The sequence below is a fragment of the Phaethon lepturus genome, unplaced genomic scaffold (assembly GCF_000687285.1).
Source record: "Phaethon lepturus isolate BGI_N335 unplaced genomic scaffold, ASM68728v1 scaffold22960, whole genome shotgun sequence".
In the NCBI taxonomy this organism is placed as follows: Eukaryota; Metazoa; Chordata; class Aves; order Phaethontiformes; family Phaethontidae; genus Phaethon; species Phaethon lepturus.
In genome coordinates, this window is record NW_010510157.1 from 18,316 (window position 1) to 42,086 (window position 23,771).

At 47.6% G+C, this 23,771-nt stretch overlaps 1 protein-coding gene across 1 annotated transcript in view; it reads right to left on the minus strand.

Moving 5' to 3' along the window:
* The window catches only part of MYO15A (myosin XVA), a 39,603-nt gene that overhangs the window by 3,831 nt on the left and 12,001 nt on the right, over positions 1-23,771 (minus strand). The window contains exons 17-51 of the mRNA XM_010296176.1: positions 23,557-23,732; positions 23,024-23,117; positions 21,267-21,344; positions 19,978-20,035; positions 18,292-18,422; positions 18,092-18,187; positions 16,068-16,303; positions 15,805-15,983; positions 15,011-15,083; positions 14,260-14,466; positions 14,075-14,154; positions 13,774-13,871; positions 13,508-13,595; positions 11,993-12,103; positions 11,715-11,809; positions 10,891-11,121; positions 10,287-10,383; positions 9,308-9,497; positions 9,082-9,172; positions 8,316-8,538; positions 7,335-7,450; positions 6,727-6,786; positions 6,405-6,480; positions 5,772-5,890; positions 5,202-5,320; positions 4,604-4,745; positions 4,356-4,467; positions 3,869-4,029; positions 3,481-3,593; positions 3,301-3,364; positions 2,984-3,056; positions 2,528-2,604; positions 2,067-2,143; positions 1,357-1,487; positions 634-728 (exon numbers count right to left, since the gene is read on the minus strand). Of these exons, the coding sequence (XP_010294478.1) occupies positions 634-728; positions 1,357-1,487; positions 2,067-2,143; positions 2,528-2,604; positions 2,984-3,056; positions 3,301-3,364; positions 3,481-3,593; positions 3,869-4,029; positions 4,356-4,467; positions 4,604-4,745; positions 5,202-5,320; positions 5,772-5,890; positions 6,405-6,480; positions 6,727-6,786; positions 7,335-7,450; positions 8,316-8,538; positions 9,082-9,172; positions 9,308-9,497; positions 10,287-10,383; positions 10,891-11,121; positions 11,715-11,809; positions 11,993-12,103; positions 13,508-13,595; positions 13,774-13,871; positions 14,075-14,154; positions 14,260-14,466; positions 15,011-15,083; positions 15,805-15,983; positions 16,068-16,303; positions 18,092-18,187; positions 18,292-18,422; positions 19,978-20,035; positions 21,267-21,344; positions 23,024-23,117; positions 23,557-23,732 (4,167 nt within the window). The remainder of the gene's footprint in view (positions 1-633; positions 729-1,356; positions 1,488-2,066; positions 2,144-2,527; positions 2,605-2,983; positions 3,057-3,300; positions 3,365-3,480; positions 3,594-3,868; positions 4,030-4,355; positions 4,468-4,603; positions 4,746-5,201; positions 5,321-5,771; positions 5,891-6,404; positions 6,481-6,726; positions 6,787-7,334; positions 7,451-8,315; positions 8,539-9,081; positions 9,173-9,307; positions 9,498-10,286; positions 10,384-10,890; positions 11,122-11,714; positions 11,810-11,992; positions 12,104-13,507; positions 13,596-13,773; positions 13,872-14,074; positions 14,155-14,259; positions 14,467-15,010; positions 15,084-15,804; positions 15,984-16,067; positions 16,304-18,091; positions 18,188-18,291; positions 18,423-19,977; positions 20,036-21,266; positions 21,345-23,023; positions 23,118-23,556; positions 23,733-23,771) is intronic.

Genomic DNA, 23,771 nt, shown 5'->3' on the forward strand with positions numbered 1-23,771 from the left:
TAAGACATACTGGGCCTGCTGGCGGGCAGCAACAGGGCTCTGGCCATTGCACAAAGAAGCAAGCTGGGTGAGGCATCCCAGCATTGTGCAGACCCTGCGGAGATACACTGCTGACAGGGGTTCCTAGGAAGTGAGTGGGAAACTGTCACAGCACTGTGGGAAGCACAGGCCAAGCCCAAGGTTCTGACAGACCAAGGAGTTCCCTGGTGTGGCTCAGAGTCCAGACCAATGAAGAAATTCAAAGCAGAAGACTCACAGTGAATGTCTTGATTCTGGTGAGGTATTCTATGCCTCCAGGCATCAGTATCACTAGCCGTCGGGCACCATGCCCCTTCTGCAAAGGGACAGTATTTAGGCAGCAAGACATGCAAGATCCCATCAGCCCCACAACGGTTTCTCCCTTTTCCTTCCTCCTCAACCCTGCCTTCCACTACTTGCTCATAGTACCTGCCTCTTCCCTGCCCACATCCCTGCCTACTCCATGGCATTGCGCTTCCCAGTCCCCCTTACAGGCAGATGCCTCGTTTCCTCTCTTGAAACACTAGCCACCCCGTAACACTGCACATGGCACCTCCTGGCAAGCCTCTGCCCTCCCTCTCTTCCCAGCTTCCCCACTTCTCTGCCGCTCAATACCAGCAATGCCTCTATCTGCACGGGCCAAGGAAGGTGGCGACGGCCCCCATACAGGAAACTTTTCCGCAGGTTGCTCTGACAGCTCTTGGCTATATCTGCAGAAAAAAGGAAAAACTTCATGTGCTGAGCCAAATAGAGGACTAAGCATTTTCTCCTATGGGATTGGGTCATCCTGGCTGTGTTGAATTTAACCCAGGGCTGCTGCTAGGAGAGGAAAGAGACTTGACCCCATCTCCCATTCTGCCAGGACATGTCCAAATCATGAGGGGCTAGACCCAGACAGCAGTAGTCCAGGGCAATAAGAGTACACAGGAATAATAGGATGGGATAACTAGAACCCTCTTCTCTGGCAGGATTCCAACCCAAATACCTCCCAGCTGATAACTCTGGAAGACCACAGTCTGCCTTTCCCCCAAGGTCTAGTTGTCAAATGACCTAAGCCGCAGGGCTAAGCTAAGCCTCCGAGAGACACACAGTTCTACTTTGCCTGGGTGAACATGCAATGGGAAATGACCTCTGTAAACAGAAAGACTAGAAGTACAAAGCAGACTCTGGCCTGCAGGCTCAGTCCCTCAGTACCCCACTCAATTCTCCTGTCTTAACAGGATAAGGGAAATTTCCCCATTGGACCATGTCCCCACATGGATCCTGTCTGTCTTTGACCACTGGGACTTACAACAAGGGGGCATCCGTTTATTTTACAGGACACAGAAACAGTCATACCTTGATGGGTGCTAGACGGATCACTGCTGGCTAGCTGCAGAAACTTGGTGGCATAGGGCATCAGGATGTTAGAAGGGAGGAAGTATCCAGTCAGCAGATACAGGAGCAACCAACCACGCAGCACACTCTCCCTGCAGGACAGAAAGAACTGTGGGTACCTTGGAACAAGACAATTCCTGCTCCAAGCAGCTCAAAGTGAGACTCTGCCCTTCTGAACACCTTTGGGAGGTGGCAGAAAATGAGATGGTGGCCTGTGGTCAGAGATTTCTTACACTGAGGAAGGGATTAATTCAGTTATTCTGACAACAGACAAAGAAAAGGAACAGTCAAGGCCACTCTGATGCCTTTGCTGCCATGTTACAGGGCAGCGTGGGGTCAAGCCAGACCTAACTCTTGTATCAGTTCCTTGGGACTTGATGAGGAAATCAGAGCTCTGAGCAGCACCACTACCAGGAGCTACCAAGAATGTTTACCAGTGCCCAGATATATCAGTAGCCAGAAATACAAGGACAAACATCCATTGAAGTGAAAAAGCCAAACCTAATGGCTGGCTAAATTTCCTGAGTTCTCAACAAAAGCTCCAGCAACTGAGTAGCTGGGGACAATACATCATTAGGGGCAGCCTCTCCCCTGGTCCTGCTGTCATGCAGAAAGGCAGATGGTTCCCCTCCAGCTGTGCATACACAGAAGCTGACAGTGCTAGTACTCACTGGTTAGGGTTGTAGGTGACCTGTTTGATGACCTGGCAGTAGACTTCATCATGCAAACTCTCCTTCTCCTTGCACAGCTGCATTCAGAGAGGAGAAGACAGCATCAGAGAGGGGATGAGGGCATGAGAGGCCCCAGGTTGTCTCTGTGCCCTTCCTGTCCCAGCTCTGGAGCTCTGCCAATGTGGCCTAAAGCTTGGGTTTTGCAACCTCTGGCCTCTAGTGCTGTCTAGGCCCAAAGAAGGAGAGGCAGGTTGTGCTCTCATCCAGACAGTGATGTCTGGAGAAACCATTTGCATGTGACCTCTCCCCTCCATGTTTTTTAATCAGCCTCTCTGTTTCAGCTCCTTTTCTCACACAGGAGGTTGCATTATGTCTCTCCCTGCTCTCTCCTTTCCCAGCAAGGTCTTGGCCCTTCATTCCCATTGGTGCTTTAGCGCCTTGCCCAGAGGAAGGTCACAAACCTGAAGGATTTCATAGATGCATTCAACCTCACTTTGGTTCTTGAGTTTTGATTCATCTCCCATGAACCGCATCAGAGCTGCAAAGCAAAGGCTAGCATTTAGGTCTAAGCAGAGGTGATCCTGCCATGGGGCAGGCAGTAGACTAGAAATGTCCTGAAAACTTTTCTGCTCCACAGGCTATTATGCAGCTTGCATTGGACATGTGTAATTGGTGGGGCATCAGCCCAGGCAGTGTGTGTTCTTGGACACTTTGCACTCAAGGCAAAATGCATTTTGCTGGACCCTTTCAGCATGGACACAGGTGGTTATTAACTGCAGAATGCCTTAAGAGGGGCCCTACTCTCATAGTTTTCATTCCCTGCTCTGGGCCCCATGATGCCTATGTGTGGCCACCAAGGCCATCCCACTCATCCCTGCTACAGCCTCTGCAGTGTTGTGTCCTAGGGAGGTACTTACTCTTGAAGTTCTTTGTAGCAAGCTCATTCAACTCACTATCAGAGTACCAGAGCAAAGATTCCTGGATTGGGACCTGCAGGGCCAGAATACAAGGGTAAGCTGGGGAGGCAGATTGCCCAGAGCTCTGCTTCAGGCTTCACAAAAGACACAAGCTCCCAGTATCTTGCAGGCAGCACTGAAGAGCAGAGGGCACCTACAGTCCTCCAGAGACTGCAGCCAAGTATCTGCCCTCTGTGTTTTTGCCATGTGGGGACAAAGCTAGAGGCAATGCTGGAGCTGGGATTCTGGCTGTAGCTATGGGGAGAGACGGGGCTCACCTTGGTGTGCCGGACCAGGTCCATTTCACTCTTCTTTTCAGCAGACGTCCCCTTCAGTCCCTGCCTAGACAGAGGAGTGAGAACATGCAATCCAAGAAACATCCCCAGAAATGGGTTGGTGTGGGTCAGGCTACACAGATTCTGTGTATGCCTGTTCAGGAAGGACCACAACCTACTCACGTGGGCCAAGCCTCTCGGAAGTAGGCTGTGGCGAAGTCCATCATGGTATAGTGGTCACCAGCAGGGACCAACATGATGCTGTCAGGTTCTGATGTCAGGCTGGGAACAGAACTCTGCAGGGAAAGGCACCAAACCCACTCTGAAATGTTAGCTGAGGAACTGCAAGGTGTATTCTCCTCACCTGACGGACCTGGGAAGGCCTCATGTATGTGAGGTGCCTCCCCCTTCCACTATGATAGTATTTGAGCATCTCCATCTGCAAGGATTAAGCAGTCATCTTCTTCCCTCTAGCCTTGGAGGTCAGACACTATCAGGGCCATGGACCCACCCTGGCAGATCCCACAGAATCCAGCCATGTCCCCTGGCAGTTCCCCAAAGGACAACTCACCTCCCTGCTGGTGTTCCTTCTCTCTGGGGAAGCTTTCATGCTCTTCTGCAGCTCTCCATGTCTGTCCATGCTAGTGCTGAGGTAATCAGGGGCTGCAGCCAATTGCACCAGGCTGGTGGGGAAAATACCACAGCGGCCACCAGTGGACCCAAACTGCCAGCCTGCAGAAACAGGGGAGAAAGAGTCAGGAACAGTGGCAGCTACCAAGAGAAATGAGCAGCGAGGCATCCTACTGGCGAAGGAGAACATCAGACTCTGATCAGACTTTCCAGCCTCCTAAGATAACATCCCCTATAACTGTGGCAGCTGGAACAAGGTGGGTCACAGTCAGAGAATGGCAGAGCTGAAAGCTGACTGCCAGCCCTTAACAGTCTGCCTTCCTCTGGTTTATGCGACAGCAGCATGCAGAGCTTCTGGGCACCACGGGTCCATCAGGCCCTTGAACCCAGTCCCCACCTTTCCTGCCAATCTCAACTAACTTCTTCACCTGGCTCCACGCCTTGCATGGGCCGTAACTCAATGAGGTCACCCTTCTTGAAGCTAAGAAGGCTCTTGTCATCCGCGATGTAGCTGCGCAGAGCAATGACGTAGTTGGTGTCCTAGGGAAAAAGCAATGGAGAAGTCAAATCTCACCACCAGAATGTGAGGGACTCAGACCATAGCATTCCATGGACCTTCTCAGGTCCATGTGGGAAACCACCTTCATTCCCTACTGCACTACAGCCACTCCCTCACCTGCCTCAGCTCTTGGATGAAGAGTTCTACCATGGTCTTGATGCATGGAGCCTTTGGAGAGTGCAGTAAGAGCTGCTCTGTCTTCAGAGAGAATTCCAGGGCACTGCTGCCCTTCAGTTCCACTGACAGCACATCTGCAAAGCTGAGAACACAGCCAGCATGCTCAGGCTCCTTCCGCCAGAACTAGGAATGCAGGTCATGGGGATGGGAGCTCATTCCAAGGAGAATGGAGACAGGCCTCAGCATGCTCCAGAGGGTGGCCCTTCATCAGCATTGTATTGCAACAGTAATAGCACCATAGGCTGCTCATGCTTTCACCGTAGCACTCTGAGGACCCCCCCTTGTGATGACATGCATGGAGCTGACTCACACCTATCACTCACTCATTGTAAGAAAAGCACAAGGTAGGAAGGAAAGGGGAAGGCCAAACGCATTAGAAAGAGGGTCGTTGAGTCACAACTGGCCCAGGACAATCCTAGAGAGCACAGTGCAACCAAACAATTTTCAGCTTACCTGTTCAGTCTGCCTCTTACACTCTGAAAGCATCTTGCAAGTGACAAATTGTCATCCTTGCAGCAACGACCACCCTTTTGCTTACCTGTAGCTGCGAAGAATTTTCAGGTGCTCAGGATTATAGCCAGCTGCTTTCACCACCTTCAGCAGACGTATGCCCCTGTGAGAAACACCCAGGATCTGGACATCACTTCCATTTTCACCCTGAAAGGGAAGTGCAGCAGAGAGCATCAAAGGCTCCATCCCACCTGAACAGAATGCAGCAGGGGAAGAAGATACTACCACATGTACCACGAAGGAGGCCCTGGGCTGACAGAGGTGTCAAACCCAGCAACATTTTCACAGAAACTTAGAAAATGGAGAGAGCAAGTAAAGGAAGAAAGAGGAGCAGGACTCTGAGAGTGCAGAGAGGCAAATAGGAGAACTATGGGGACAAAGACTCAAGTGACAGCTGCCAAGCAGGCAGCCTGCACAAACAGAAAAATGGTTAGGGCATCAGAGTGATAGCAAGTAAGGAAAAAGGTAGAGAAGGCACAGAAGAATAAGTGATATATGGCTAGGCAGGGAGAGACAGCCAGGACAGAAAGAGACCCCAGGTGAACTAGGGGGTTCAGCTAAGGCAAGCCCAGGGTCTGGCAAGAAGATTAAGACTCACGTAAACTGGGAAAAGGCGGGAGAAATAGTTAGCCCAGTTATCCCGAGCAGCCAGTACAATCCTCTTCTTTATCCCATCCTCCTGAATGGACTGAACATCACTGCCAACCTGGAACGCCACTAGCAGGGTTACAAAAGCAGATACTTTCTCAGTAAGACAAAGATGGGCAAGTCTCCCTCTGCCCAGGCACTCATTCCCACCAGTCTCCCTCAGAGATTACAGTGCAGCAAACAATGTGCAGAGGCAAAAGGATACCACATTACTTGCACACACCAGTCTACTACTAGTTTCTCTCCCCCTCTCCATGAAGCTCCTGTCAAAGAACACAGTAGGATTTTGAGACAACTCAGAATCCCATTCTTAGGCCTCAGTTTGCTCTCCCCACAATAAACATATCAGAACTAAATTTTTCTGGCTCAGAGAAATTTCAGGGCCATTTCATGGCCATCTGGAATAAACAAACATTCCTACACTGCACTACACAGCACACACAAATGTGCTTTCTTGCTGCAGTGACAAACATTTCTCCTCTGCCCTAAGTCCTGTCTGAAAGGGCTTGGAGGCTGGTTTCTCATTTCAAACCAAAAGCTGGGATGGGCACAGGGAGGAAGGGATGATGGGGCTGTTAGTTACTCAGCAGGTCTTTCATCTTGCGCTTCTCCTCCCTGGAGATCCGAAAGCAAGAATCAGAGAAGGTGTCACGTATGATCTGCAGAGGAAGGAAACAAAGAGGCTTCCGTTGAAAAGGCCACATCTCAATGTATTGGAGCAGCTGAGGTTGTTGAACCGACTGAGTTTCAGAGAGGACTGAACAGAGGCTTGACTGGATGGACCTGGAGAAGAGACTAACACCGCTAGGGATGCAGAGGTGAAGGCAATTTATGCAGTGTAATTATGGAGTGTTTTGTTCCCAAACAGAGAGACAACAGGCCTTGAGTCATACACCAGTACATACCTGTTCACACAGCAAATTCAGACAATAAGGGTGACTGAAATTTTCTTTGGGGTAAAATACCTGCAAGAGGAGGATAAAACCAATAGTAATGTTACAGATGTTTACAGATGTTGCAGAAATAGGTCCCCAAGGATGTTTTGTAATCCATATGCCCTACTGCCAGAGAGGGATGAGTCCATTTCCAAGGACAGGCAGGGAAGAGACAATGTGAATGTAAACAGAAGGACCAAAAGTAAAGTGGTGAGACCATGGGATGAACCTTGGTCAGTTCAGTGCACTCTCCAATACTTGATTTTAAACACATTTATACTATTTTAACAGGAAAGCACCAGGTAACAACAAATTTACGCTTTATTTGTAGATTTCTCAGCGTTTTACAGAGGAAGGAAAGGACAGGAAATTGAGACACCAGAGTCAGTAAGACAGAGTAGGACTCAGATCCCCTTATGAGATGATCCCCTGCCTCTGACTCCTTGTATCATGTGACCTCCCAGAACTGTCTTTGTGCTCTTATATCACACTGGGTGCCTTTGACAAAAAAATTATTTTAACCAAATGTGGGACCGGTTCCCTCCTGCCCTAGCCAGCCCTCAGCTAATGAACTGTACCTCTTTGCGCAGAAAAATCTTCCAGGCAGGGTTGACATAGGAAAAGCTGACACTGGCAGTGAGCTTGTACAGCTGGGTCTTGATACCGTCATCTTCTGCCACTGTTACAGTAGAGTCTGTGTGAGGAGAGAGAGCAGTCAGGATGGGCTTTGCTGACTACAGGGTCACCTTCCCACCTGCCAATGACCTACCAAGAGAAAGAGGACAGTACCATGTCCCTGATTGAAGATTACTGTCAAGAACCCTCCTGAAGGTCAGAGATCAGCTAATGTGAATGCATGCACAAAACAGTCATCATGTGAGTACTGGCATTTCTCATAGCATTTATGCTTGCTGTATTAGCCACAAAGTTCAGTGCTTATAATAGAAACACTCCAGAGTGCTTCTCTGCTGAGAAGCATTAGCTATGTCATTTTTTAGGTGGGCAGCATCCAGACACTCCTTATGTGGCCAGTGTCCAGTGTCTCCCAGGCTCTCATTCTCCCTCTGAGAAACAAACATTCCTTCATTCCTCAGCCTGTCTCTAAGGATCCTCCAGAGGCTCTAGAAGGCAAAACACCCGGCTTCCCATTCCTCCCTGGTCTAAAGTGCATCTGTTGAGAATTGCAACTTTGATAAAGTAATTATGCTTCAGGGAGGTAATGAAACATGTTGTGGACTGGACCGTGATAAAGCTGTAGCCCAAAGGTCTTTTCTGTTTTTAGCTCCATTTTTCAGAGAAACCCAGCCCCTCCATCATTTGTTCCTGACATTCTATGCTGCACTGGGAAGAGAACAGTTAGAGCTGGGAAGTGCCATGCTGAGTGCTGGGCCAGACTGGAACTATGGTAACAGTCTCTGATTTTGCACAGCCCACTCAGTCTTTGGCCAGCTGACCGATGACAGAGCATGTGCCGTGACTGTCCCGGGCCACTGGGCTGATTCCGACACCATCCCTGCCCCACTGCTACCAAAACCCAGTTGGGTGAAGTCAATACTCACCCTTCCCTGTGGATTCCTGCCGGCCTTGGTTCCCAGGCAGGAGAGGCAAAGGCAATGGTGGGGGAGGAGGGGGAGCAGGAGGGGCCTGGGAACCTGGTGGGGTACTCTCTTGGCTGAAGATGGACAGGAGAGGCAACTGCTTCTCCTTGATAGAGCTGGAAGCTGAGACTGGCTTGGGCTTGGGAGGTGGAGGTGTTCTCTTCTCTTGTGGCAGGGGGGATGGCTGCAAAACAGCACAATCATTTGACACAGTCATCATCTGCATTACTGTGCTCTGTCCTGACACTGCTGTTATAAATCATCCCTAGGGCAGCAGTTCAACCCTAGAAGCATGATCTGTATGAACAGAGATACCAGGACCTTTAAATCAGCACATGGTCTACAAACAGATGAAGATCAAGCAAACCCAGGTGCAGAGAACCAAGTATTTGAGCTTGAAGCCTCCGGCTGGGAAGGGGAAAGAAGATATTAATGGGCCAAGACCTTGGTGCCAATGGGGGGAACATGAGTTGCTTGCTTCCAGATCAGCCTTAAACACACCACAATAGGACTTGCTGCTCCAGAGCCTTTTGTCCAGGTCCTCAAGTGACTTTACAGACAGGAACCCTGTCTAGGAGGGGCAGCACCACAGTACGAGCTCACAGTCTTCTAGTAATGCAATCACCCAGCTGCTACTGCACTACCAGGTAGCTCTCAACCTCTTGAAGGCTGAATATACAGGCCCTCTCTGCTGAGCTCTTAGGTGACCAGAGAGCAAAGAACTCACTGATTTGGGAGATGGGAGGTTCATCATTCCCAGCTTGGCCAGAGCCTCATTTTTGGGGTCATTCTTCTTTATAAACGGCTTGGACACTCTCCTGCAAAGAAATGAGGAACACAGTTAGAGGGGCTGCAGAGGGGTTGTGGCCACAATGGAGCCATGTGGCCACATGGCTGGGATACAGTCCCACTCATCTCTTTCCTGCCCACCTGGGTACATCCCACTCTCTCACCTCACAGGCTCAATAGGCTGGGGCTCAGGGGCTGGCCTGCTCTGGTACATTTTGATGATGTTGCGGATCTCCCGGCTGGGTGCAGGCCGCGACTCGAGGCCTGCAGGCTTCACTACAGGTGGCTCCTTCTCCACTTTTGGTGTCTCTTTTTTTGGCTTTGGCTCAGGACGTGGCAAAGGGGAAGCAGGAGCTATTGGGGATGACAGCTTTAACCAACAGACCAGCAAAGACACAGGAGAAATTCCTTTATCTCTTTTGAAGCTCCCTCTCTTTCACCACTGGGCTGACTGGCCACGGCCTTCCACTGCCTTGCTTTGGGATCCCACTTCCCAAAGCTCAGGCCTTCCGCTGTCTCCTCTGCTGTCAAGATGCAGAATCCCAGAAGAGCCAGATCCTTTCCCCCTCTGTCTATGTCCTGGCCCAATGCTCCTGGAAAGTTCCTGCTTTTCAGCCTGCCTGAGTCTCCACTGCACATCATCTTACCTGCCTCTGTTTTATGGCTAGGCTTCTCTTCTTTCTTCTTCTCCTGCTCTTCTTCCTTCTCCTCCTCCTCGTGCTTTGGCTGGGGATTTGCTGGAGGGGTCCAAGTTTTGGAGGGAGGCCTGACTTTCCTCACTTGGATCTGTTGCTCTCCTGCATAGGAAGGGGGATTTGAGCTAGTTAAACCCAGAGCCTAAACATTGCACTAATGGCATGGTTCCCACCCTTGCATCAGTCAGCAGAAGCCTGGTTTGTAGAGGCAAAGGGGGGTGTGGCAGTCACAAACCCGAAGATTTCTAGAAAAATGGCAACACAGCCTCACAACCTGAATCGTAGCCAGCCGAGCAGGCACCCAAAACTCCTGCTACACACAGCACCAGCAGCTCCTGCAGGGTTTAGCCAGGTTCCAGACAGGGAGGCAAGAATTCCTTGTCATGTCAGGGAGGCTGCAGAACAAGGTGTTATGATGAGTGAAATTACCAAAATGGTAGATGCTTACCCATCTTCTGAAAATACTCTCTCTTCTGCTGGAAAGTTTCCCGAGGATAGTCATCACCTTCACTCTTGGTGAACTGGTGTTCCATGTAGTTATAAACCTGCAAGCAGTTCACAATATGGTTAGTTAGCACTAACCAGCAACCATTAAGTACTGTTAAGTTCAGAGGTGATCTTCCCTTACCAAGTTCTGATCTAGAACTTCTCCCCATCTGGGAGGATCCCAAGAGATCAGTCTCTGGCCCAAGGAATCATCAAGCAAGCCCAGAGAAAGAGGAGTATGTTAGAAGCCCAAGGCAGCTTGCTAAGAGATAAAGAATTCAGAGTGATGAATATTCCTATGGTAAAATTCAGATCAACTGGGAATTAATTGGCCAACAATGCAGCCAAACCTCCACAGAGCTAATGCCACCAAGGTTTGATCCGGTGTCTTAAAGAATCAGCAAGCAGAGTTTGAAAGGCCTCTGTATCATAAGTAAGTATAACTTTCTGCTCTCCTCTCTGCCAAACCACTGCTACACAGGAAGGGAAGCGAAGCAAAGGGACGCTGAGCAAACGCAAATCATTAAATTCAAACCAAATTCACCACCGCTGTTTGTTTTTCATACCAGTTCTTCTGCCTTAGCTGGTGGTTCTGAAGCCTTTGGTGGTGGTGCCACGTTCTGGCTGCTGGGAGGCTTCTTGGGTTTCGGGGAAGTGGCTGGGAACGGAGCTGAGGCTGGAGCCGGGCCTTGGGCTTGTGGTGGACCTGAGACTCGTGGCCTTGAGTTCTCAAGAGATTGTTGCCACCGCTGCTGTTGCTGGGAAATGCTCATGGCTTGAAGGGTCATCTGCTGGGCCTGGAGGAAGGAATTGCAATGTCCATGAGCTCTAGGCTGCACAAAACCACCAGCCATCAGTCAGGCGATCCCATTCTTTCACTGGTAATCACAGAACATCTACACAATTCCCTGAAAATTTCCCAGTGTTGTGGACAAGGCATGCCCAGGGAGTCTGCTCCCACCTGGACAAGTGTGCAGAGCTCCTAACAATACCCCAAAGACTCAGCTACCAGTGTGATAGCCTGGGACCTCCATGCGCTCACAAGGCATGGAAAGCAGAACACTGCAGATCTGCATGTGTAACAAATCCCAACTTAAAAACACATGTGAATTACAGCTGAGGCTTCTTGGGGCCTGCTTTTGTCCCTGCTACTCACTCACCTAGGGTGCCTCAGTGTCCCCATGTACACAAAGCAGCAAAAAGGGGGTTCCCAGTTTTGCAATCTTAAATAATCCCAACTTTATATACCTAAGCCCCAGCGCATAAACAGAGTGTTACAGAGCAGGCCTAATGTAGGAGGGGAGCATGGATAACCTCTTCACAGCACATACACCAGTGCATTGTTCTTCCCCAATTCCTGAGCCCCTTCCAGCCAGTTGCTTCCACTCACCATGAGCATGGCTTGCTGGCTGATAAAGGCTTGCTGTTGTGCTGTTAACTGATTGGGATCCACAGCTGGAATCACAGGCTGGGGCATAATCATGGCTGTGGAAGACACACATGTCTGCAAACACCCACAGGCAATCATTCCCCACAGTGCCCGAGCATCAGCTCAGAACTGAGTGTTCACTGTGCACCCTGGCTGACATTCAAATGCACAGGCTCCATTACGACACCCACCCTTCCATCCTCTTCCCCTGTACAGTTACTGAAACACTGTGTTATTACCTGGCATAGGTGCAATCCCACCAGCTGCTGGCATCATAGGCATGGCTGCTGGCATCCCCATCATCGAAGGCATGGTCTGGTAAACTGGTGCTTGAGTCATTCCAGAGAAGCCTAGAGGCAAAAAGCTATACAATGCTTTTGGAGAATCATGGATCAGTCCCACAGAATATATCACATAGGCTGGGTACCTCTGCTTCTCTCCACGTGCACCAACCATAGGGACATGTGAATGGTTTATCTCTTCACACACAGCAGGACACAGCAAAACACAGGTGGAAAAAATGAAACCGAAGAGAAATGCCTGCCAGACTTTACAATAGCAGAATCTAGACCCCGCTTCTGCAGTGTAGCTTAGGACACCACCATCCTTCATGATAAGCATATAAATAACTCCTGCCTACGTATGATTACAGAGAAAGGTTTCTCTTGAGGGTTGGGCAAAGCTCTCTGGGACTGCCAGATCCATATCAGTCTCTTTGCAGCAGGTAGCAAGGGTGAAAGAACAATGAGCCCTGGCCTGGGTGGCATTGTGTATCATGTGGAGGACTTGTGGGGAAAAAGGAATTCCCCTGCTCCCAGCAGTCAAGTCCCCCATGAGACCACAAAACAGAAATCTCACTGAGGGCAAAGCCAGCAGAGCAAGGGGCACAGAGGTCAGCCTCAGCTAGGAGTGAGTCAGCACACAGCACAGGTTGACTGAATCATGTCCTCGTCAGTGAGAATGGCCCAAGGATGCCATGGAGAGGTTTTCACATCCCTCACTGATGTAAGTAGCCACATGAGTGACAAACTGACCTCAGGCTAGTGATCTGTAATAGGGCTTGTCATGACCCAGAGCCTCTACAATAGCCAAAAATAGCCCCAGCCTCAGTAATAATTTGAACAGGACATTCCCCACCATTCTGAAACAGCTGGGTGTGTTCCTACATATGCAGATTTCTCAGTGCCATTAATACATTGGTGTTTGACTCCACCCTACTGAAAATACCCAAGTCTTAGCTGCACAGAAATGAGGAAAAGTAAAGAAATCAAACACACAAACCAGAACTCTGCAGGGTTCAGACTTACTAACCAAAGGAATAGCTAGAGATGATGGGAAAGTCTGTAAGGAAGCAATAAGAAAGATTAAAACCTTCCCCTGAGAAAGGCAGCAACTATTTTGTGAAAGCACAAGGTGAACAGAAGGTGAATGCAGGACTAGTATTGGCCTAGGGAAGAGGTGGCCTGGTTCAGAAGCAAGCTACCTATTGCCTTGACCCCAAGAACAACCCAAGAGAGAAATTAAAAGCAGAACAAAGGTGGTACCCCTTACCTAGCACCTTTCCCAAAGCACCTGTCTCCCAGCACCTGGGAGTGAGGAATGCAACTTCTGATGGCCTACGCTGAAGACCAATGCTCTTCATGAATCATTTGAGCCCATGTAATAATTAACATTTAAGGGACTCCCTGACTTGTGCTAACTGAAGCTTATGTAGCCTCACAGCTGTTCCCAGTGGTTCCCACCCCCTTACAGACCTGTAGAAGGAAAGATTCCTCTCTGTGTGGGTCCAATCTTCCCACCTCCTTTCATGCGTCCAGTCAGACTCTCCCTGTTCTCCATATCCTGCACCAAGAAAAAAGAGAGTTATCTGAGCTCAGAGAGAGAGACTTAACAAGGGGAGAGTCACCTGAAGGCATATGTGAGCTGAGCAGAGGCAGAGTGAATAGGCAGAGGCATGCTTGAAGGAATGACAGGGACAGGAGAGATGAGAGAAAGTAAAAGGGAACGTCAAGGTACTTACTGGTACTCTGGAGCCTTGATGCAGCACAGTGCTGAAGAGATCATCCACATAGTGATCCAAGCCTACAGGGGTCCTCAGGTTATCTCTGAATCTTTGATCTAAGAGCAGAGAGAAGTCTGATCACAAGGCAGGTAAGGAACATTTCCCCTGTCTCAAATCCCTATGAGACAGTCATGTTTTGAAGTGGAGCCCTTCCTTGCTGTACATCAGGAATCCCCTGTCTCCCTCTCTGCTCTGATTCCCTGGCTGGGGCCCATCTGGCCCTCCCCAGTGCCAGCCACAGTCCTGGGCAAGAGCTTACCTAGATGGAGATTGTTGAATTCTGGAGGCAGGCTAGGCGGTGGGAAAGTAGGGGCCTGTATGCCTGGAGCAGGAGGGATCCTGTTGAAGTGGAAAATGAGATGAGAACAGCACAGAGTGCTGAGAAGTACAAGCCACTGGGTGACAGGGACACAGATGGTGGGGCAGGAGGATAAGGTGACTCACAAATCCAGGTCAGAGTTCTGGAGGAAGCTTCTCTTCCTTTCAGGAGTGATGGGATACTCAGCTGAGGACTGAGAGGTGCTGCTGAGGTTGCTGGCATCTTCCATCTCTCCAATGAGATCCAGCACAAAGTCACAGCCCAGCAGGTCCTGCCATGTGTTGCCAGTAAACATGGAGATAGACCACCCTTGAGACTTCTTATCACAGCCTCTGGTAAACAGGGAAAGGAAGGAGAGAATAGGTGTCTGGGTAGGCAGGGGAAAGGGACAGAAAGGAAAACATTGCATCCAGTTGCCTCTTGCCTTGTCTATCCTGGCTTAAGTCCTTAAGATTTAGCATGTGAATCAACAATTAAGTGCCCAGGGTCAGGAAAAAATAGAATTACTCAAGTTTTGGGGTTGGTTTTTTTTTTTCATGTTTTCTCTGAAGATGCACTGACAGATCACACCAATGATTCCTCTGTTCCTAAAGAGGCCCACAGTTTATGCACACAGAGAGAATTGTAGAATCATGTAAAGGTTTGGGTTGGAAGAGACCTTAAAGATCATCTAGTTCCAACCCCCCTGCTATGTGCAGGGATGCCCTCCACTAAATCAGGTGGGTGAAGGAGAGAGCACAAGCCAGAGTGGGTAAGGAGTGGCTATTCCACATTTGTCTATATAAGTTCTAGCCTGCATCCCTGAACAGTCTGAACCCTACAACTAGCGACAGCCTCTTTCACATACACAGATCTTCTCCCACCCTCTGGCAGTACCTTGCACTCAGGATCCAGCCTGCATACTGCTCTCCAGTCATCCAGGACTCCACCTCAGCTGAGAACTTTTCCTCTAGCACAGAAAAGAAAGTCAGTACACACAGCCCCACCAGCAGGACACAAAGCAATACCTAAGCTCTGCAGTGGACAGGCAGAACCCAGCTGGAAAGTCTCAAGCACTCCTGGGGTGGGGGGGTGGGAAGACTGAAAGCAGATGGAGGGCTCCACATGTACACATTCACATCCAGAATAACTGTTTGATAGCACAGGTTGCCATTTCCAACCTGACAGCTGAAAACACTCACAGTGTCATGGTTTGCTTGGGCCACCACTCCACTCACCAAGGAGCCAGAGCAGGGATGTCCTGCATCCAATTCACAAAGCTTCTGAGCAATCAAGAGGCAGCATAAGCCAATATTTGAGAAGAAAGGAAGGCAGAAAGTCCCTGTAAAAGGCATCAGTTGCTGCTGCCTGAGCTATGCAGTAGTGGATAACATGAAAACTGGACCCAGAGGCATGCACAACCAGAATAGTGCTCTGTTGAGATGGGCCCAAACTCAGAAGAATCTCATCCCTCAGCTTGAGTAGCAGGTCTGAGCTCATCAGGCTCAGACTTTGGGATTTTTGGTTCTAGATTCAGATGCTTGTATTCCCCATGGTTGTACCAGTCAGAAGCAATCGGTGTTCTGATCCCTCTTTGCTAAGCTGAGGGAAGTGTTTTCTGAATGCTGATTTCTGCACTGGAAAAGTCCTTAGGAACTAGAAGACAGTGGAAGAGCAGAAGCACAAGTTACCATTAAAAGTATGAACATCCAGCACCATCTTCCCTCTCCTCTGGTTTGCAGTCCACTCCAGCTGAGTGGGAGGGTAGGCCCGAGAGAATGTAGAGTCTATCTTAGTGTGCTGTGCTGCTGTCAAGATCTTGCGCTGGCAAACAGCATTGTAGCCCTCCATGCCATGATCTGACACAAATCTAGGAAAAGGCAACTGCCTTTAGCACACTGCTCATCTGTCTTAACCTTAATGAAAGTATAGCTTGGTCTTTTCTCCTCCTTACTTCAGCAGTGGCTTCTCCAGTGCTGGTGAAGGAGCAAAGCAGCTCAGCAAAGTCACCATCAGGACCCAAGCTCGCTGGCTGTGCTCCATGTCTGGGTTCTTCCATGTCTGGGCAACCACCTGACTGAAGATTTCATTGCGCAGAGCCACATTATTCAAACCTCTCCCAGCAATGTAGTTGCCCAGAAGTACCTGCTGCCAGCCATGGAGATCCTTGTCACCAATGAACCGCAAAATCTAGAAGCGTCCAGGGATAAAAAAAGAGAGAGCTCTATCTGTAACCTTCTGTCCCAAACTGTGTTGTGCAGTGACAACCTGGGCTGTAGGCACCAGGGTGGTTGTGAGCCTAAGACCAGTAGACGATACTGAGACTGGGATCTGTTCTCAGGTTTTGTGCGCCACCTAAGCTCTGGAGAATTTGGGAGACAGAGTTCATAGAGATAGGAACCTGACTAAAAGTCAGGACGACTTCAGTTGCTTCTTAATTACGCCTCTGACTCAGAATTTCTTCTTGCACAAAATACTTCCCCTTATTTAGGCAGAGCTCAGATACACAAGCAAGATACCATAGGCTATTTGTTACTGTGTCTGAGCCCACAGGCTGCCCAGCTGTAAAGATATGTAAAAGAAATTGATGCTTAGCCCATCTTTGTGAAAAGCTCAGAGTGCCAGACATGAGGAAACACTGTCTCTAACAATTGAATGTTAAAAAGACTTCAGTGCGGTTAATATTATATGAAGTAGTATGAGATGTGATATCTCAACCAACTCACTTAAGTAATGATTCAGCTTCTTGGCTATGCATACTAACATCTCAGATGCTTTTGTAATTTACATTTCTCACCCTTAGGTACAGAATAATTTCTTTCAGCCTCTACTCTTAAATATATTATTAGATTAAAATTTTTCTAAAATGTGCCATGGACAGCTTTGGAGAGGACATTTATGAGCAACAGCCTATTTTTTTCCTCAGAGAACAATACTTCTTAAAATGTTTAATGGTATTAAGTGTGTCAGAGATTCACTGAGAAAAACATGAGACAGTGGTTGTTTAGTTCTCATGGAATTCTTTGTGGTAAATCCCTATGTATTACAGCCTTTGCCAAAGAAATTTTTTTCATTAGCAATGGAGAAAAATTATCTTTGATCTTCAGGAAAATAATAGTAGTCTGCTTAAACACAATCCGATTCACAAGATTTTACTGAAGCTTATGCTCTTCTATAATTGGGATCATTAGGACAAAACAAGAGACTGGATTTAGGTGTTATCTTTCCTAACGGTCTTATTTTAATTACATGTAATTCTCAAAAGAATTACCATAGTTACTTAGAAATTATCTGAAGTTTCATTCTATTTTCAGAGAGTCAACATTGCCATTTTTAAGAAGAAATGTATGTTTCACATCCACAGAGATGAAATAATACCATCCCCCTCACGCAAACACTACAGAATTAGGGTGTGGTTCCAGGTGTAGTTTTCTTCATGACAAAGTCCCTGCCATTTTCCAGCCTTTGTACAACAGTTCATTGTCCCCTGTTGTGTGCTGATGCAACTGTATGCCTGAGATACAGTCAATATATTTACTATGAACAACATCATGGAAAAGATCTGGGTTAAATTAAACTTTATGACTGACAGATAAGAATAAGTGCTTGAGAAGACAGATCTCCCTTATACTGTCATTGCTACTGAATATGGACTATTGGAAAACTAAGGCTTAGCAGTCCAATTCCTGTATGGACTGCCAAATTCTGAGGCTACATCACCAGGCAATTCACTTTGATCCTATTGGTCTATGGCTGGTCTATGCCTCACCAAGAACGCAGCAACCCTAAGGGGCTGCATGTGATCTCTGCCAGACTGCCCTAGTCCCTAGAAGGAGCAATTTATTTTGCTCTCCTAACACACCATGTATTCTAAGAACAGTAACCACCACCAATATCTTGTTGTATAAAGGCATCAAAACATTGTCTTATGCCCACCTGTTCTTAAACAAGGCCCTGGTCAAGAAAGATGTCTCTTACCAGTTTGTTGATCTCAAGCGCACTCTCCTGGTATTCAGCATCCAGATGGGTTAAGGGGTGCTGCAGAGGCTGACCGGGGGCAGGGAAATCTGTCTTCTGCAAAGAAACAATAGGACAGAAACAGAGTTTGTTCCTGGGGTTACTAGAATTAGCATGTCTCCCCAGCAGGGAACAATGAAGAGATATAAAAGAGTTCCCACCTGGAAGTGTGACTTAATGAAGGAGGAGAAAGGATAGCTGTTGATGGTGGGTGGGAGGGAAAGATCATCTTTGACTTTGACTTCTGGAGGCAATGCCTCAGTTATCTGGTTGGCCTGTGCTTGGTACTGACCTGCAAGAAAAAGATGTCTCGTGTTGCAGCAGTTGGAAAGGCAGCCAGAACGCATCCAACACACAGCACAACACATGGCTAACATGCATCTAACCTTGCCCAAGTACCCGTACCAGCCCCCTGGCTCCAGGGACACCCAGCCCACCCCTGCTGCCCTAAACCCCCAAGCAGGCACATTCTCATTTCCTTGAGACCACAAGGCATGCCTAACTTCAGGAGAGAGCTTTTATAGCTCTGATCTTTCAGACTCTTACCTCTGGGTAACACCCAGAGGGCAGTCAGCACCTGGAGTTTCGTTTCTGTTATGCAGAGTTTACAGGGCTGGAAACACTGAGGCTATGCAGAGATACTGCTGACAACTGTTCAGTCCAGAAGTAAATGAGAGGTCTTCAAGATGAGGCACTGGATGAGGGATTTACCACGGACAATAGAAGAGCAAACATCTTCCTAAATTAAGAGATTTCTCAATGGAGCACAGCTTCTGTGCATTCCTCTATCTCCAAACCATGTCCTCTGATGCTCTCCTCCTCCTCCCTGTTTACATCCCACCAGCTTTCTCTGTCAGTAGTTTCAGTGCAGTTGAGCTCCTCTAGGTAACATTACTCACTAGACCAGCTGATAGTCCCTGGAGGGGTATGCCATGAAGTGTGGGGTATTTGGGAATGCAGCACAGTCTGCTCCAAGTCGCAAGACTTCTGCCTGATTGTATCTTTTACTGTACTATACAGAAGGCCAAAGATACAGCTGCCATTTTGTTAGATGCTATACCGACATAAAGAGGCAAATCCTGCCTCAGCCTGTTTGCAACTTAAATGTATACATTGTACGAAGAGTTACAGAGGAAACAAAACTGCAAATAACTTAATGCTCAAGACCAGGTCAACAACTTGGGAAATTATTTCAGTTAGTGGCATTTTGGTTATTTGAAACAAAACAGCACAAAAAACTTTCCATCCCAAGCAAAACGTTTCTCTTAATTGTTAGATCCTTGAGCTGTTACATTGCTTCTACTTCCTTTATTTTAAAAGTAATTACTTTTGAAGAAATAACATTTAATGAAAACTCAAAAATATTTCTTTGAAAGTGCAAAAACTGTAGTTTTGACTTCTTCACCTTCAATTTCCTTAAAGATTTTTTAGTAGGAAAAAAGATAGGTTTAGGTTCTCATACCCCAGATATCCAGCTCTGCAAGAGACCTGGGTTCATTAAACAGTTTGCTGTCACATAGCTTTGACCAAAAAATTTTGCATCATCACTGTCATTCGTTCTATCAGCACAGTTAAAAAGAGCTGAAAAGGTAATAAATACACTGAATTTTAATCTGGTGTCTTGCCCACGGGCCCAAGTTGCTTTTCCTCCCTGTCATGTTGGGAAACAATATACATGACACTATTTGCCTTTATCATATTTACACTGCAACGATAATAAATCAAATACAACCCAGATGACAGACAGCAGGTAGAACAACCACGTACTTAAACTACTAGAAAACAAGGAAATAAACAGTAAAGTAAAACAATGCAGGAAATGGAAGGAAGGAGGGAGGATTTCTCACCTTCAGCTAAGTGCAGGAGGGCAGCAAGCTCTGCAGGGATCTCCAGCAATCCCACATCCTGTGGAGAGAGTGAGCAAGTCATTCACCAGGGTACCAGATGTGAAACAACATATAAACCCTGAGGTGTTCTGCTGAGACTGAGTAAAATTGCCTTTGAAAAGCTGGCCAGAACAAGGACTGAGCATCTGAACAAAACCAGTAATTTCTGACTATGCAACATTCAGGAACATGACAAATAGGGGAATATCATATTAACACAGGTATATGACATGGGTCAGCAAATAAGGGAAAGGTGAGTAATTCCTAATAAAATCAACTGCCACAGGGGTGACAGGAAAGTTGACTTTCTTTGAGTCATCTCTCATTACTAACAAGTTTGGCATATTGTACAGAAGAGATTGCGGTTGAAGGGTAAGGGCCATTTCCTCCTACTCATTTTTCTGTCATTTTTATTTTTCAGTATCCAAGAGTGCTACAGCATAAATAAAAAGAGACCCAATTCTGTTCTTTGATGCACTCCACTATTTTGGAGGTTCCTAAGGAAGCTCAGATCTATACCTGTGTAATTCAGATGAGAATCTGGCCAATGATTCTTGATTTTTCACTGTTTTGCACCTTGCATGATGCATGCATTTGTGCAAGGTAGGAAGCAAATGGGCCAATGCAACACAGTGTACGAGCATCAATGTCTGCACATAACATCAATTCAGGGTATTTCAGACAGGACTACTTGGATTAAGACACTATGAAATCAAGCCAAAGGCACAAAGCCTGAGCTTTTGACTTTTGTTTTTTTTAAGACCTCATAGTAAATCCTCTACTCACCAGTGCACTATTCTGACATCTCTCTCCACATAAACTCTCAGCAATGCTTAAAGAGAGATTCACAGATTTTTTTGATCAGTTGGTTTTGCTCATAAGAAGATATTTTACTTGAAGTCTAACGAATGGCATATTCAGGAAGTGGACTGTGAAATTCCACAGTCCTGGATCCACACTGGCAATATTGCAGGTGATACTGCAGGAGCACCCCATGCGAAGTATTCCCATTGTTATTACTGAAAAATTTATGCAAAATTGTGGATTATGTCAATTCAGATTTCCTTGCTAGACACATCATAGCAAATGTATGCCCAGTCTGAACGTACAAATAATGGCATTGGCTAGCAGTGTTACTTACAGTAGTTAATAGAGGTTAAACTTGTTATGAAGCCTTTAATATCTTATCTAATATATCTAATATATGGCTTGTTTTATTTCAGACTCTCCCAGACTGTTTGACAACTTACCATTCCTTGGTTGGGAATGTTCTCTGTGTCACCACTGGCCAGGGACTTCCTTCTTCGTTTCCTTTCCTCTAACTTCTGCTGTTAGGAGATGAAAAGGGGATGAGAGGTGGGAGAAGATGTATACGAGGTCACTTCTGGGGGCAGACTCCACAGATGGGCAGGAGCTGGTGTGCTACTCCAGCACATAAAATGAGAGAACAGCAGAGCCTTCTGGGGACTCAACACAGTGTATTGAAAAGGAGATGCCCAGGCAAAGCCCTTAGCTTTCCTGAAACACCACCTGCCCTGCACAACACAATTCAACAGCAAGAGCCTTTACCACCTGCCCAGCATCCCTGCCACACCTTTCCTCCCTTGTCTGGTATTTGATGGGTCTGAGGACAAAAGCACACAGAAGCTGTCGGAAATATTCACCTGCCTCCTCCAGCATCAAAGAATATGGTAACACAGCCTGAACATGGACAGATGAACTTAATCCATGGAGAGGGACCACTTTAAAGGTGGTGGGAGGGATAGCAAAAGCCAAGCTCCCTTGCAGCTCTGCCCTTTCCCATCCATTCTATTGCCCTCCAGCCTCACCACTTACCTGACTCCTACTCCAAGATGGAGAAGAAGGGTCCTCTGTCTCTCCCTCTCTCTCTCTCCTGTCTGTCTCTGTTGCAGAATGGTGTGACTAGATGGAAGGTTATGAGGGTTGGGCTGAGAAAGACAGTACGCAAGTGAAAGTCCAAAGGGCAGGGCTGTGTGGCAGGGGGAAAGGAGGAACTTCGCAGCAGGTGAACTTTGAGACCTTTATTGTTGCTATTGCATGTGCAGAGACCTCAGCAAGCAAACACTGAAGGAACAGAAACAGATTCAAAAGAGCTCTGCTGTTGTGGTTACCTGGGAGAAAGAAAAGCTGGATCCCATCCAAGTAGGAAGGGGCAGAGAAAGGAACAGAAACACATACTGCTCTGGGCATGGCAGAAGGAATCTCTGCAGTCTTGCAACAACAACACTGACCTTAACCCTCTGCCCCATCCTTTGCTAGTCATGCCAGCAGCGGTACTGGGTCCCTCCCTCAGGAAGCTGACAGCTATGGGGATGTTAGTTGCTACTCTAAGGATGAGTGGTCTGATTTTGTGTTTTCAATTTTCTTTTTAGTAGCTTGTGCAAAATACATTCATCTCATTTGATAGAACCATGGCTCTCCTGCACATAATTTTCCACCTTCTCAAACCACTGCCATTCTGTTCTCACCCCAACTATGGGCCCAGCTGATTTCCAACAGGCCAAGAACTTCAGCAGCCCGAGGTAGCTGTAAGGGGTCAGGGAAGGATCACTGTGGATATCAATCTTGGATATCAGTCACCATCTGGGAAAATACCTGATATTGAACTGGACAACTAAAAGAGTAAGATGAATGACTCTCTATAGCTTGAGCAGAACAGCAGCTCTGGAGGCCACAGATGGAATAAGCTCACGTCTTGTGTGGGGCAACCTAGAGGAGCTCACATAACACAGGCATACAAATCAGCTGCATTTGTACTACCTTTGCCAATTCTGAACTTTGTCTTGGAAGAGAAGGCTCCAGTCTCTGCGATTCCTCCTTTTGACTACATTTATGTCAGCCAGAGAGTAAAGGACACCTCACTGGATCATTTCCAAGAAACTTTCTAAATCCATCCTTGCCCTGGCCTCACCCAGTCCTCATCTCTCTCTGTTTAGAGCAGAAATAGATCCTGAAATACACCTGGTCCTGAGAAGAATGTTGTTACCTGGCAGTGCTTCTTCCTTTGAATCAAAAGTCTGGAGATTAAAATCATGGTATCAAATTGCACCAAAGTCTTCTTCAGCCTCCTGTAACGCTTCCTAGAGGAATGTGAAAAGAGAAGAATTGCTAATGAGGGAAACCTCAACCACATTTAGGCAGACTGTAGACTCAATTCGAGGGTATGGGCCAAACAGAACATTAATACAGTCAGCCAGTCTGGATTTGGTCTTACTCTGCTAAGACTGTTCCTCTCTTAGATGTTTTCCCTATATCCTTTACTGTAGCTACCACAGTATCAGCCTTAGCACAGGCAAGTTACTGTAACAATTTTGCCAGCAGCTGTATTTCTCCTGGAGTGTCTGCTCAGTGTTGGGAACCAGGCTGGGAAGTCCCTCCTTCACCATTCCAGTAACAAGATTTCCCCTTGCAGAACAGGCCAGGAGCCAACATGAGGAGGGGCCTGGCCAGGCACATCCCCACCTTGCTGTCCTAGGCGAGGAGAAAAGGCTGTACCTTCCCTGGCTTTTGGCTCCTGACCTTGCCTGGTAACCTCGGAAGTGAGCCTGAATGATTGTGACTTTCTCCTGGAGGACACGGAGGCGTCTGCGGCGAAGGAGGCATCGGAAGTTCCTTTGCAGGGTAACAATGGCCCAACTCTGCCTCTGGCTCCATCGTCTCTCCAGAAGCTGCCTGGCCGCCTCCTTCAGAAAGATCTGGGCAAAGGGAACAGCTGCTGACCCACAAGGAAAGCA